At 42.9% G+C, this 14,523-nt stretch overlaps 1 protein-coding gene across 1 annotated transcript; it reads left to right on the top strand.

Moving 5' to 3' along the window:
• Window positions 1-8,393: 8,393 nt before the first annotated feature.
• LOC121170347 (keratin-associated protein 3-2-like) lies at window positions 8,394-8,696 on the top strand. Its single transcript, XM_041001454.1, has one exon. The coding sequence runs from the start codon at window positions 8,394-8,396 to the stop codon at window positions 8,694-8,696; it is 303 nt and encodes a 100-aa protein (XP_040857388.1).
• The last annotated feature ends 5,827 nt before the right edge of the window (window positions 8,697-14,523 follow it).

The raw sequence follows: 14,523 nt of genomic DNA, 5'->3' as shown, positions 1-14,523 counted from the left end.
AGTTGCTTGGAATGCCACATCTCATTCAGAGCATTGGTTCAAGTCCAAGCTGCTCTGCTCCAACCCAGCCTTCCTGTAAATGCGCCTGGGAAGGCAGTGGGTTCCTGCTATCCATGTGGGAGATCAGCTAAAGTTCCCAGACCCTGGCTTCCACCTGGCCGAGTCCCAGCAGTTGGGAGAGTGAACCAGAGGATGGAAGGTCGGTATCCGTGTGTGTTTCTCTCCATCACCTCACTTCTTAAAGAATTCTTTAAAAGGAAAACAACCAGTCCTTTATAGGATCACAACTCATTTATGTTTATACCTAGATAAATGAATGGCTCAGTATAGAAAATCATCTAAAATCTATATAATGTAAAAAGGAAAGAAAAAACTCAGCCAGCAGGCTCTGTCATCTCCCAACAAGATCATGTTGCACATCTTCTATCTCCATGTAGCTATTCAAATCCATGAAGAAACCACGGTGACTCTGGTAAATAAAAAGTCATTCTGACTGCTCAGATATATCCAGGGCACACAGTTTGAGAAGAGTCATTTCTTAGACTTCAGGGGAATCACTCTTGAGTCTTCATACTCAGCAGGGATCACCTCTAAGAAGTTCTGGGAGGCAGGAAAGAGGAAAAGCTATGCAGCTGAGTGGGTAGAGAGCTGCATTTATATCATTTTGAAACTCCAACAGGAAGTGAGTTTAAATGCAGCAACACAACCAAATAAACCTGAGAGGGAGCCCATCCCAAAGCAGGCACATAAAGAGTTAGTGAGTTGTTTGTGTGGGACTATGCAAACAATAACAAGGAAAATTTTGATGGAGGAAAGCCTGGTTCCCTGAGACAGGTGGGTATATAAAAGATGCGCAGAGGGCAACCTTGTCAACTTGGTAGACAAAAACCTCCCTCTGCAACAAAACATCCACCTGGTGCACTGTCATCATGTCTTCTTGTGATTCCTGTCTCCAAAGAGGTCACAGCATCCCCACTGGCCCGGCTACCACCATCTGCTCCTCAGACATCTGTTGCCAATGTGGAGTCTGCCTGCCCAGCACCTGCTCACATGAGATCAACCTGCTTCAGCCCACCTGTTGCGAACTTTGCCCCCCTCCCTGCTATGTGCCTGACTCCTATGTGCCATCCTCATGGCTGCTCAGCAACTGCCACCCTCCTCCCAGCCTGAGCAGGATCTCGCTCACCACCTGCGACCAGGCTAATGAGAGTGAACTGCCACACTGCTAGCTGAAAATGTTCCAAACCCTTATGGACCTTTAGTAGTCAGTAAAACTACTCAGCCAATGGCCTTCAAATTGGATGCCCTGCAAGGAAATGCTTTGATCCAATGTCTCCATTTTTTCAGAAATCATCTTTCAAGTGAGAAGTGGAAGAAATTCTACCATGGAATTTCTTACTCTGAAACTAAATAAATGAGGTGGGTGTTGTGGTTGCAATGGCTTGTGCTGCAGTTTGGAATGCCTGTATTTTGGAAACTTGCATCCTGCCTACTCTGCTTCTGATCCAGCTTCCAGTCAACGTGCCTGGGAAGGCAGTGGGTGATGGCCCAAGTATATGGATTCCTAAATCTCAGCCTGGCCCAGCCTTCGTTGTAGCAGGCATATGGGGATGTAAAATAGCACCAGGACATTTGTTCTCTCCCTCTCTCCCCTCTTACTCCCTTTTTTTCCCCTTCATACCAAATAAATAAAAATAAATAAACACTTCTTGAAAAATTGAATAAATACCACCACTCCCCAAACCACATAACACTGCAATATAAAATATTTAAATTATCCAATGACCAGATGTAGCTAGAATGGGTATGAGCCTGTTGGGCAAGCCACTGTTCCTGCTATGACAGCAGGTGGATTAAATCAGCCTGGCCTTAGGACCCATCAGTGTGTGCAAGGTCTGCCACTGGGAGAAGATCTGATAGAGGAGCTTTGGGAACTCCTTTGTCAGGATGCAGTCTCAAATAAAGCAAAGAGAAACTCAGATCAGGCCAGGTTACAGTACCCACTGGCATATATGTGACTAGGTCTGGGGGCAGGAAAGGTTGGGTCAGTTTAAAACATCCACTGGCAGATCTGAGAACCAGAACAGGGTGTGGGATGAGCCAGGTTGGGCCACAGCAAGAGCCAGTCCACGTTAGAGACAGGACTGGGAGCTGACTGGGTTGAGTTGGGTGGCAGCAACCATCAGCATAAGCTGGAACTGGGGGCAGACCAGATCAGGCCAGGTTTTGGCACCTGCTGGCAGATGCTGAGGTGAAATGGGCCATGCCAGACTGGACCATGGCACCCACTAGCACATACAAGACCTGGTTGGGTGAGGGTCAGGTGTGAGCCTGTTCCTGCTGATGAGTATGAGAGCTGGGATTGGGGGCCAACCAAGCTGGGCAGGGCTACAACTCACTAGCATACATGGCCTGCACATGAACTGGGTTAGGGGAAGAGTTAGGTTAGGCTAACTGAGTGTATCTACTGGTGCAGGAATGAGCCAGAATAAGAGCAGACTACAGCATCAGCTGGCCAGGGCTGGTACTGGGGGGCAAGTCTTGTTGAGCTAGATTGCAGAACCACTTGGAGAGTGCAAGATCCAGGTCTGTGAGTAGGCCCAGAAGGAAAACTGTGGGCACCCCTCTGATGGGCTGAAACTCCTACTGGTGACCATGAGAACCAGGGCCTGGCTAGACAGGTGGTGGCATCCGCTGGCATGAATGTGGGCAGAAGGGTGGAGTCAGTTGGGATGAGTTAGGCTTGAATGCCCAATTATGTGTACAAGAGCTGATTTGAATGGGAAGTGGGACAGATTGGACTAGTCCACTGTATCTGCTGGCAGGCACAGAAACCAGGGCAGGGGGCCATCCCAGTGGAGGTTATTGCAGATCAATCTGACTGGGCTACAGCTCTTGATGGTGTATGTGAGAACTGACTGTGTGGAGAGCAGGGTTGGGCTGAGCCACAGCACCCATTGATTTGCATAAAAAATGAGGCTGGAGATAAATCCAAAGTAGCAATTGCAATTACCAGTGTGGATGTAGGCTGATGTGGGTGACAGAATGAATTGGACTCCGTACAGGTGGGCATACACACAAGAGATAGCTCTGAGATAACCTCAGATGAGTTTTCTGTAAAGGTCTTTATGAGTCTAACTAAACCGCTGGACTTTTAACTCCAGCCGTGAGGAGAGCAGCAGGACCTGTAATCTGACAATGGAGTACATGTATCAAAACTGGGCCTCCTCCGTAGCTTTGATGGAGCAGTAGATGGCACACACAGAAGCACATGGAAGATATATCAAACCACTGGAGCCTGCAGAGGACACCTGGTACCACAGCAGAGGAAGGTGGGCAGAATAAATTGGTCAACTACCCCAGTGAAGCTTGACAACAAATTTCTGGGTGAACAGAAACTCAGAGGTGGACTGTGTCATTCAGTGGGCCTTGGAAGGATATCCTCATCCTTGCATCTGCAAGATCAACAGTATTTCAGAACTACCTAAATCACTTAAGCAGAGCCCTTGGAGCATGCACCACATCAGGGACCCTGGATTGATATCAGTGGTCATTCCCCATCCCCGAGTGCTGAAGTGCTGGGTTTGCCTTCTCCCCTTGTCTCTCTCTTTCCCCCAGATACAGGAAGAAGGAAAAGAAAATATGGAAACAATGGTACCACCCACTTTTCCCTGATCCTAGACCCTTCCCACCCTAATCACCTATGTAAACATCATCAAAAAAAATTTTTTTTAAATATTCAACGGTTCCTCATTGATGACAAGCCTCATATCGATGGGCAGAAGGCGGCAATAATAATAATGATCAACAACTTGTTTTATTTATTTATTTATTTGTTTATGCGTACTTGTCTAAACAAACTCATATATGACCTTGAAAAGTCTTGAGAATCTGGTAATTAGAAATCACCATATTCAGGGCCAATGCCATGGCACAAGTGCCTGGCACTGCCTGCGGTGCCAACATCCCTTATGGGCACCTATTTAAGTCCCAGTAACTCCACTTCCCATCAAGCTTTCTGCTTAAGGCCCAAGAACTCTTGACCCACTTTGAAGATCCCAGAGGAGGCTCCTGGCTCCTGGCTTCATATCGACCCAGTTACAGCTGTTGTAGCCATTTGGGGAGTGGATCAGCAGCTGGGAAATCTCTTTCTGTGTCTCTTCTCTCTCTGCAGCTCTTTCAAAAAAATATTTTTTTTTTTCAAAAAAAAAGAAATCAACATGTTCACAGAAGAGGTCCAAAATATTGAGCTGACAGATTTTTTTAAAAATATCATTTTGGTGATATTTTGAATGTAAAGCCATTCTGGCAACTTCAAAGCACTTTATGAATGTTATGAGTCATATGAAGTGTTACTATTATAAAGGTTATTATAAAAATAAAAACCAAAAAGTAAATACCTTCTAAAATTGTAATCCATAATTTAACCCAACTCAATAAATATTTGTCCAATGCCTTGTATGTTCCATGCAGGGACCTAAGTTTGAAAGAGAGAAGCAAGATAAATACACAGTCTCACTTTATTCTATTAGGGTGGGAAAGACAAATGTAAGAGACAAAGAAAAATATGAGGGGATTTGCAAACATTTTTGGAAAATCAAGTTAGAAGATGGTAAGTCTGGAACCAGCACCATGGTGTAGGAGGTTAAGGCTTCACAGCAGTGCCAGCATCGCATGTGGGCACCAGTTCATGTCTTGGAAGCTCTACTTCTAATCTAGCTCCCTGGTTATTGCCTAGAAAAGCAGCACAAGATGGCTAAAGCCCTTAGGCCTCCGAACCATGTGGAAGACCTAGAAGTGTCTCCTGACTTCAGGCTGGCTCAGCTCCAGCTACTGCAGCCATTTGAGGACTGAACCAATGGATAATTCTCTCTCCTTCCTTTCATTTCTCCCCCTCCTTTCTGTAACTCTGCCTCTTTAAACTACATTTTTAATAATAAGTCTTAAAAATATGATGTTTGGGGGATCTGGCACAGTAGCCTAATGGGTAAAGTCTTTGCCTTGTGTATGCCAGGATCTCATATGGGCACTGGTTCTAATCCCGGCAGCCCCACTTCCCATCCAGCTCCCTGCTTTGGCCTGGGAAAGCAGTTGATGATGGCCCAAAGCCTTGGGACCCTGCCCCCACATGAGAGACCCAGAAGAAGCTCCTGTCTTCGGACTGGCTTTGGATCGGCTCAGCTCTGGCCATCACTTGGGGGGTGAATCATTAGATGAAAGATCTTCCTCTCTGTCTTTCCTCCTCTCTGAATATCTGACTTTCTAATAAAAATTTTAAAAATTTATAAAAAACATAATGTTTGTGGCCTAACGTGGTAGCCTAGTGGCTAAAGTCCTTGCCTTGCAAGCACTGGGATCCCATATGGGGGCCAGTTCCTGTCCTGGCAGCCCTGCTTCCCTTCCAGCTCCCTGCCTGTGGCCTGGGAAAGCAGTTGAGGAAGCCCAGAACCTTGGGACTCTGCACTCATATGGGATATCTGGAAGCAGCTCCTGGCTCCTGGCTTCTGATCAGCTGAGCTCCGGCCATTAAGGCCTCTTCGGGAGTGAATCATTGGACGGAAGGTCTTCTTCTCTGTCTCTCCTCCTCTCTCTATATCTGCCTTTCCAATAAAAAAAATGAAAATAAGACTTAAAAAATGGTTTAAAATATGATGTTTGGTGCAAAACATTTTTAAAACCATGCAGTTTTTTGGAATATGGATTTTCCACAAACTTCCTGAAGACTCAAACACATCAGAATCAACAAGGTATAAAAGGACAGGCTGCACATTTTGTGACAGCAAAAAATCGAAATATCGTCAATAATTATCTAAAGTTTCTTTATGAAGGAGGTATTTGAGATGAAGCTCAAAGATGAGAAGCAGAGAGTTGACAAGGGTGTTTTAAGCCAATGAAACATGATGGGCAAGGTCAAAGAAATCTTGAATGTCCAAGGAGATGCCAAGTTCCAGTTTTGTTTATTTGATACACTGTATGACAAATGTCATCATTCAACCCAAAATTAAACCAACTATATCCACAAGCTCTTTATACTGTTCTTATTACTCTTGTGGAACTCACTTTTTGTATTTTCCACCAATTTTTTTTTTCTATCAGCAGCTTGCGTTCTTCTTTTTTTTTTTAAATACAGACTATCTTGATTTTGGATAATGTCCTCACCAAATAATCTGTACCTTGTGTTTCTTCAATAATCACTTATTATCCAACAAATTATGTGATTTAGATTCTACAGCATGAATCACTGTGCTGCCATGGTGAGGTGTGTGACCAGGCAGGAACCACAGAATGCTACACATTGGAAACTATCCTTTCCAACTCCTACAGCTACCAATCAAAGGCCAACCAAGGCCAAATGAGGTGACACATGCTGTGGAAGGCCTTCCTCAAAGAAATTTACAACCTCATGGAAGATCCACAGTACAAAAACAAGCAGTAAAGTAAGAAGTTAGTAACAATGTCTACACATACCTTAGTTCTAAATCACACTGGACTTGATCCCCTGCCAAGATCTGCCATTATTCTGTGAATTTTGTGATTTTTTTTTTTACGTTTCTGTTCCAGCTTATTTTTTTTTTTAAAAATTTATGACTTATCTGTTTTTATTTACAGAGAGGAGGAGAGGCAGAGAGGAAGATCTTCTGTCCGATGTTTCACTCCCCAAACAGCTGCAATGGCTGGAGCTAAGCCAGTCTGAAGCCAGGAGCCAGGAGCCTCTTCCAGGTCTCCCACGCGGGTGCAGGGTCCCAAGGCTTTGGGCCATCCTCAACTGCTTTCCCAGGCCACAAGCAGGGAGCTGGATGGGAAGTGGGGCTGCCGGGATTAGAACCAGTGCCCATATGGGGTCCCAGCGTGTTTAATGCAAGGACTTTAGCTGCTGCGCTACTGCCCCAGGCCCTGTTTTTTAAAATTTATAATGTAATTATTTGAAAGGTATTGAGATATATATAGAGAGAGAAACAGTCAGAAAACACCCATTCTTTTCTACTAATTCATTGCCCCAAATGCCTGCACTGGCCAGGGCTGGGTTGAGGATGAATTTGGGATCCTAGAACTTAACTGAGGTCTCCCAAGTGGGTAGCAGGTGTCCAGTTACTTGAGCCATCACTGCTGCCTTCCATGTCTAAAATACCAGAAATCTGGAATCAAAACTGGACTAGGATATTTTCGTACACAGGCTTCCCAACTACAAGGTCAAATGCATCTTTCCAACCCCACCACACATGCACACCTTCATCTTGTTTTCATTTCCAAAGATAGTATCACTTGTATGAAAATGGATGAGGAATGAGGTGGCTTTCCTTATTTTCCTCTTTGACACTCATAGAGACTGAGATGAGAAACAGAAAAACACTGCATCTACTGGCTCACCATTCAAATGCCCTCAGTAGGTAAGACTGGGCCAGGTTGAAGCCCAAAAGCTGGGAGCCAGAACTCAATCTGGGTCCCCATCTGGGTGGTAGGTACTCAATCCCTTGAGCCATCGTCTCTGCATCCCAGTGTCCACATTAGCAGGAAGTCAAGAGCCGGAGTCAAGTGTCCAACCTAGATATTCTGGACTAAGCAGAGGAAGCCTAACTGGTAACTCATGTTCACTCCCGGACATCTTCAATGACACACTGAACAGAGGAGATCCACTGGGTGCATCTTTCCTTCCAATTCATGCTGGACTCACCGTAAGAATGGCATAACTTGAGAATGTAGACTATTAAACAAGTCATAGACTGATATAGTAGGAAACTTACTACAAAGCTATTAAAAACAATGAGAAGAAAATTCATCCTATACCATTCTGTCACTTTTCTGGTTTAATAGAACTGAATTACAGCATAGGTAAATAAAATGTGTGCCTAAAATCCAGATAGTCAGGTAAAATGTTCATTTATAAGTAGCCATATTTTTGTTGACGTTATTGAGTCAAAAATGGCCTAATACAATTAATTTGAGCTGCTTATTCTAAAATTAGTCATTAGACATCACATTGTATTGTGCACATTATTTTAAATTAACAGGAAAAGAAACCAAAAAGATGATAGCCTCCAAAATTATAGCCAAATCGTTACTTGGACTCATCAGCCATAACTCATGCGATGTTTGGCATGCCAGAACTCTGTGAAGATAAAATGTGATGGTCTTATGACAAAAGTAATAAGTCAATGAGTCACAAATATGAGGAATGTAATAAGGACAGAAACTCTGAGTAGGCAAGAAAATACCAAACTTATTAGAGAATCTTAGTGGAAAACGATGTCATAAACAAAAGTAAGGAAAGAAGCCTTCTGGTTGGACCAGCACCCACTGGGGAGGGTATATAAGAGCTCAAAGCCAAAGAAGGCATCTGTAACTCAGAAACTTCATCCCCCTAAGAACAAAAGGCTAACCACACTCCCCACACCATGGCTTGCTGTGTTGCCCGCTGCTGCAGCGTCCCCACCGGCCCTGCCACCACCATCTGCTCCCACGACAAGTGCTGCCGCTGTGGAGTCTGCCTGCCCAGCACCTGCCCACACACGGTTTGGCAGCTGGAGCCAACCTGCTGTGACAACTGCCCCCCACCTTGCCACATCCCTCAGCCCTGTGTGCCCACCTGCTTCCTGCTCAACTCCTGCCAGCCAAGGCCAAACCTGGAGAGCTACAACCTCACCACTTATGTTGCTCAGAACAACTGCTGTGACCCCTGCATCCCTGCAAACTGCTGATGCGCAGAGGCTCTGCTGAGCACCTGCTAATGAGGAACCCCGAAGTCACCTTTCCAGGACTCACTTGCCTCAACAGCCTGCACACGTGCAGGTAGACCAGCAGCTCCAGATGTGGAACGCGACCTTCAATTTCAATGGAAACAAAATCAAGAACTTTTTATGATTATTGGGAGCTTAACTATTTAACTCATTCGGGCAAATGAAAGTCTTCTAATATCAAAATACTATTGAAATTTTAGTATTTCAGATTTCATTTTCTCACCCCACTTGCTTACCAGATTATATTTCTTGCATTGAGTATTTACATAGTGGCTGAAGGAATTTCCCCATGAGTTTTTTCCAATAAACTTTATTTCCCTGGCAAGATGTGTTCTTTGTTTATGTTACAGTATGTGGTATATTTCTTCTCTGAAATTATTTTAACATTTAAGGAGATAATCTCTTTAAAGACTGCCTAGAACTAGTGTGCTAACTTGACTTTTTTTGTTGTCTTTTTTTGTTCACCCTCTCTTTCCTCTTCTTCAAATATAATTTGGGGACCAGCTTATATTTATTTACCTACTTTTGCTATTGATTCCCAGGTATTAATTTATTTAATCCATAAAACAGTGCTAATAGATGAGGAAAATTAAGCCATAAGAGGTACAAAACATTGGCCAAGTCGTAAGGTCAGCTACTCATGAAAGCAGGACCAGCCTCTCATATGTCTGATTCTAAAGCCAGTTCTTCCTACTCCCAGCTCCCCAATAAGACTTTTGAAGCCCAGAGAGCCAGAAACATAACGAACAGAACTAGGGCTTCAACTAAAAATATGCAAGAGAAACAGAATGTTAAGATTCTTTATTCAAACCTTCCCATTCAATTACAATGGAAAAACCATGTATTGGTTCATAGATTGAAATTAGTACAGATTCAAGTTTAAGATCTGAGTCATTTAATGAGCCTACTTGGACTTAATTATCTCTAAGAGCATATAGAAGTTAACTAGTACTAGCACATAGAACATGCTTGTTACCACATTCCGAAGTCCTTGCTGTAGCAGTCACTAGAGTGCCTGTACTTCTCATATAAGAGCTAGATCTAAAACGGACTGAACACAGTTTAACCTGCTTAATTTTATTGCATGCAGATTACCATTCGGGTCTAGTATGGTAAATATTATATATATATATATATATATCTCACATAGAACACACACATACACATACACAACACAGAAAGAGTTAAGTCAAAACACTTAGATAAAATGAAAGAAGGTACATGAGGGGGTTGAACAAGGAAGGGGAAAAACAAATATTTTGAAACAAACTTGTAAATGTCCTCAAAGTGCCCCTCTTCAAGAGCCACTTCTCAGAGGCTCCTAGAGACTGACTGTCAACCCCGCTCTGGGTACACAGAATTCAGAAGCCGGGGGCTGGGGGAGACACACCTAGGATATTCTCAATGAGAGATTGGTCAGTCAACTAACCCACCTGCCCAGTATTTCCTGAGTGCTTCCTCTGTGCCAGACACCACGATCATGCAGGGAGTAGAAAGATCAAAAGAATGCTACTACCTAAAATACCCTGTATTTCTCTAGAAAAAAATATAAAAGAAGGAGGCAGACAAGAGATTTCACTCATAAAGCATGTATAATACATCTGTTGTACAAGTAAGCTGAGCAAACTGTGTGATTTTGCTTTGTTGGAGAAGAGAGTGACATCCGCCATGCCAGTGACAACAAGAAGAATGGACGGTCCCATTTGTGACTGTGATGGGTGAGGAAGAGTTGGGGAAAACCTTGGGGCTGTCCAGGCTAAGCCTTAAACCACATCAATGATCAGACAGTAGAAGCAGAGACAATTACTCTATACAGAACAGAGGCTTGGTGATTCCAAGGCATCAGGGAGCTACAGGGCTAACCAAGAGTGATTGGGGTGAGATCGCATGGAAGACAAGGAGAGTGAAGCAAAGAGGAGATAAATGGGGACACTCTACCCAAAGGAGCTTGAAAGGAAACCTAGAAGCAAGAGACTAACATCATTCACTTGTGTTTCTTTTCATTATCAATCAGATTTATAGCTTCCCTGTCATAGGTTTCCTCGTTGATTATGTAAGATGTAATTAAAACTGGACAAGTCCTCAGATATGTGTGAGTAGAGTTTCACCCCTTTGAACAATCTATCATCTAAAAATGAATCATTTGTTTTTCCTGCAACAGCTCCAAGGAGAAAGAGACCCTTGCTTCTGAAGATAAAGGGTGTTTTTTTTTTTTTTATCTCTGACATGAAGTTTCGTTTTCAACTGCAAGATAGGTGGCTCAACCGCACTGGGTGCTCTATTTAGATTTTAACAAGTGAATCAGCAGGCGAACTAGGGCACATTCTCTCACTTCTCCAGGATGCACTATCTTAGTTTATAAACAAAGCTGAGTAATTCGCAGGTCACTTAGATGATGGGAGAGAAAATAAATTTTATAAAATACCCTAAGCATTAGCAATGAAAGATGGGTTTATTATCATAAGCTTGTTACTTGTAACTATTTTTGATCTGTAACATTAAGCCTTGCTTATGATTGGAAAATATAATTTTATACAATAAAAGTAAACTGAACAGCAACAATTCCTTTGCCTTTTATGGAGAACTCAAGGTAGCACTTCAAGAAAGAGATGGTGTCTGTCATGAATTTTTTTTTAAGATTTATTTTTATTTGAAAAGCAGAGTTACACAGAGAGACGGAGAGACAGAGAGAAATCTTCCATCAGCTGGTTCACTCCCCAAACAGCTGCAACAGTCAGGGCAGGGCCAGGCCAAAGCCAGGAACCAGGATTCTGTTCCAGGTCTTTCACACGGATGAGGGGCCCAAGCACTTGGGCCATCTTCCACTGCTTTTGCAGGCCATAATCAGGGAGCAGTATTAAAAATGGAGCAGTTGAGACATGAACCCACATCTATATGGCATATCTGCACCTCAGGCAGAGGCTTAGCTGCCTATTCCATGGCACCAACCCCTGCCATAAAATTAACTTACTAAGGTCTGCAAATCATTTTTCCTTTCCTCAAAATGGCAGAATAATTTTCTTCTTGGTCCTTTGTTTTGTTTTGAATTGATTTGAATTCTATTTGACAGTCAGACAGTGAGAGATTTTCCCATCTGCTGAGTCACACTCCAAATGCTGACCTCAGCCGAGCCGAGGCCAAACCAAAGCCAGGAGCTGGGAACTCAGTCCGAGTGTTCTTCTCCAAGGGTGGCAGAGATTCAAAAACTTGAGCAATCATCAGCTACCTCCCAGGATGCATTACAGTTAAGTAGACCAGCAGCAGTGCAGCAGGACTCAGACCTTGGTCCCAAGCTGCTGTGCCAAATGCCTGTCCTGATGTGTGTTCTGCTCTTACAACTTACTCTTTCCTCTTCCTATCATAATGTAGACCAGTATTTTATGTGAGTGATAAGCCCTTCCACCAAGCTACATATTCCACGATGACAGTGATGATGCATATTTTTTCACTACTGTACATCCAACCGTAATCACATTTTCTAACATGTGACAGTGCCCAATAAATATCTATTGGCTTTGTTTCTTTGATAGTGACATATTGATTAGTGCCAAATATCAGGATGCACAATTTGGTAGATGTTCAAACCTAGAGAATATCCTGGTACACTTCACAGATATCATAAATCCACATGCAACCATGGAGAACTTTTTCAACTTTTCAAATTTATTAATCTATGCAGCATCATTTTCTCTAATTGAGATGTTGAATAGTCAGTTACATGAACTTCTAAAGTTCTTATTTCCTTTAAAGTTCTCTTACTTGCCATCAGCTCTTTTCCCCTCTTTTTCAGCTATATTTCTTTTCTTTTGCTTTGAATTTGCTCTACAGCTTACTTTGATATTAATAATAGTTTTTGTCTGCATTGCACCTGATGCTTCTTCATGGATTTTATTTCTTTTGATCTCAGATGGACCTCAGAGCAACCTGAGTAGAAGAATACAGACATCCTTACTTGCATGTTTCACAGAGAAAAGAAGGGACTCCAGATAAGGAACTAGTTACTATAGCAACAGAGGTAAGAAACAACACTGGAACCAGTAAAGACCTATTCTGATCCCCATGTGTACACTAGCTATACAACCCCATGCCCAAACAGGCACGTGTAGCATCACACACTGAGATGCAGATACATGGAAGAGATGGGAAGAATGTGAGAGCAGCCATGGGCTTGAAGGATGAATGGGTCCAAGCCGAGGGAAGATGATTTGAGGCATAAGGGATGACATTGGCTAGCAGCCCACCCAGTACTCCATGGTAAATACGGAAGTAACACGAACATCTAAAGGGTAAACTGGAACTAGAATCCAAGTCTATCCTATCATAGCTATACTTAACTTTGGGAGAAAACACATTGTAATGAGGGTACAGAAACAGAATAAAATCAATATTCAACAGATTAATCTAGTTAAGGCATGTAACTTTCAGTTGGTAGAAGTTTTGCTTGAAATTAAGTATCATAGTGTTATATAGATGTTTTATTTCATCTGTTAGACATGAGCTAAAAAGTCAACTTGCACACAGTTGGCAAGGAAGGAAATGAACATATCCTTAATAGAAAAAGAAATGGCTGATGTACATACAGAGGAGTGTTTTAAACTAATTATAAAATAAATATAAATATTGCAATGCAATTTCATTTTTCACACTGCAAGTTGGTTGTTTCATCACTCTTTTAACTGTTTTTTTTTCGCTGTACAGAGGCTTCCTAATTTAATATAATCTCAATTGTCTAGCTGTCCTTGCTTGTGCTTACACGTGGGCCACCATCCACTGCTTCACAGGCACACTATCAGGACACTGGCTCGGAAGAGAAATAACCAAGACATGAACCAAAATGCCAATATGAAAAGTGAGGGTTCCAAGTAGAAGCCTAACTCAACTGTGTACAATGCCTGCCCACGTGACAGGGAGAGGCAGAGATCTTTCATCTACATCTTCCCAAATACCCACAACAGCCAGGACTGGGTCAGGTGAAAATTAGGAACTCTGAGACCCACCAGCCAGGTGTCCCACAGGGGTGGCACACCACACCTGCTGCCTCCCATGGTGCACATTATCAGGGTGTTGGTGTGAAAGTCGAGATGAGAACACAGGAAGTCTTCTATGGGATGCTGGCACTCCATGTGGCATCTTATCTGCTGCACCATGCCACCCTGCCCAAGAATTCCTCTCCATGAGACTGCAGATGAGTTGCTCCATAATACTCTGTTTTCCAAGTTTTTTTTTAAATAAATACACACACACAATTTCATGATTTTTTTAAAAAGCTGTGAATAATATTTTTAGCCTCCCAATTTTTTCAATAGCCTATTTTCCCACATTAGTGTAATTTTGTCCTTCAAAAGTTAACAGAAGGTAGCTTAAAGTTAAATGCACCTCTTCAAAGCACTACTACTCCTGCAGAGCAGGCTACACAGAAGAGGTAAGGAGAATAACAGCCGAGCGGCCTGGACTGGCTGCCAGACAGTATTCCTCCACCTGGCTGGTGCAGGAATCCTAACACCTGAAGCCTTTGGTGATTTGTCACAAAGCTTGTGCTGTGACAAACAGCCAGAGCAATCAGTTCAGATATAGTACTCAACTCAAATAAAAGTTAATTACGAGAACAGAGACTCTTGACATTTAAATGCCAAAACAATTAAAGGATAATGGGCACACGAACATGAACAAGCATCAGGAAAGAAGCCTTCTGGTTGGACCAACACCCACTGGGGAGGGTATATAAGAGCTCAAAGCCAAAGAAGGCATCTGTAACTCAGAAACTTCATCCCCCTAAGAACAAAAGGCT

This window comes from Ochotona curzoniae, unplaced genomic scaffold (assembly GCF_017591425.1).
Source record: "Ochotona curzoniae isolate NIBS_2020 unplaced genomic scaffold, NIBS_Ocur_1.0 scaffold_2453, whole genome shotgun sequence".
Lineage (NCBI taxonomy): Eukaryota > Metazoa > Chordata > Mammalia > Lagomorpha > Ochotonidae > Ochotona > Ochotona curzoniae.
The sequence above is the reverse complement of the archived record's forward strand: the minus strand, read 5'-3'. Positions and strand labels throughout refer to the sequence as shown.

What these genes read in the sequence shown, in the direction of transcription:
- LOC121170347 (XM_041001454.1), top strand. Translation starts at nt 8,394, where the DNA reads ATGGCTTGCTGTGTTGCCCGCTGCTGCAGCGTCCCCACCGGCCCTGCC.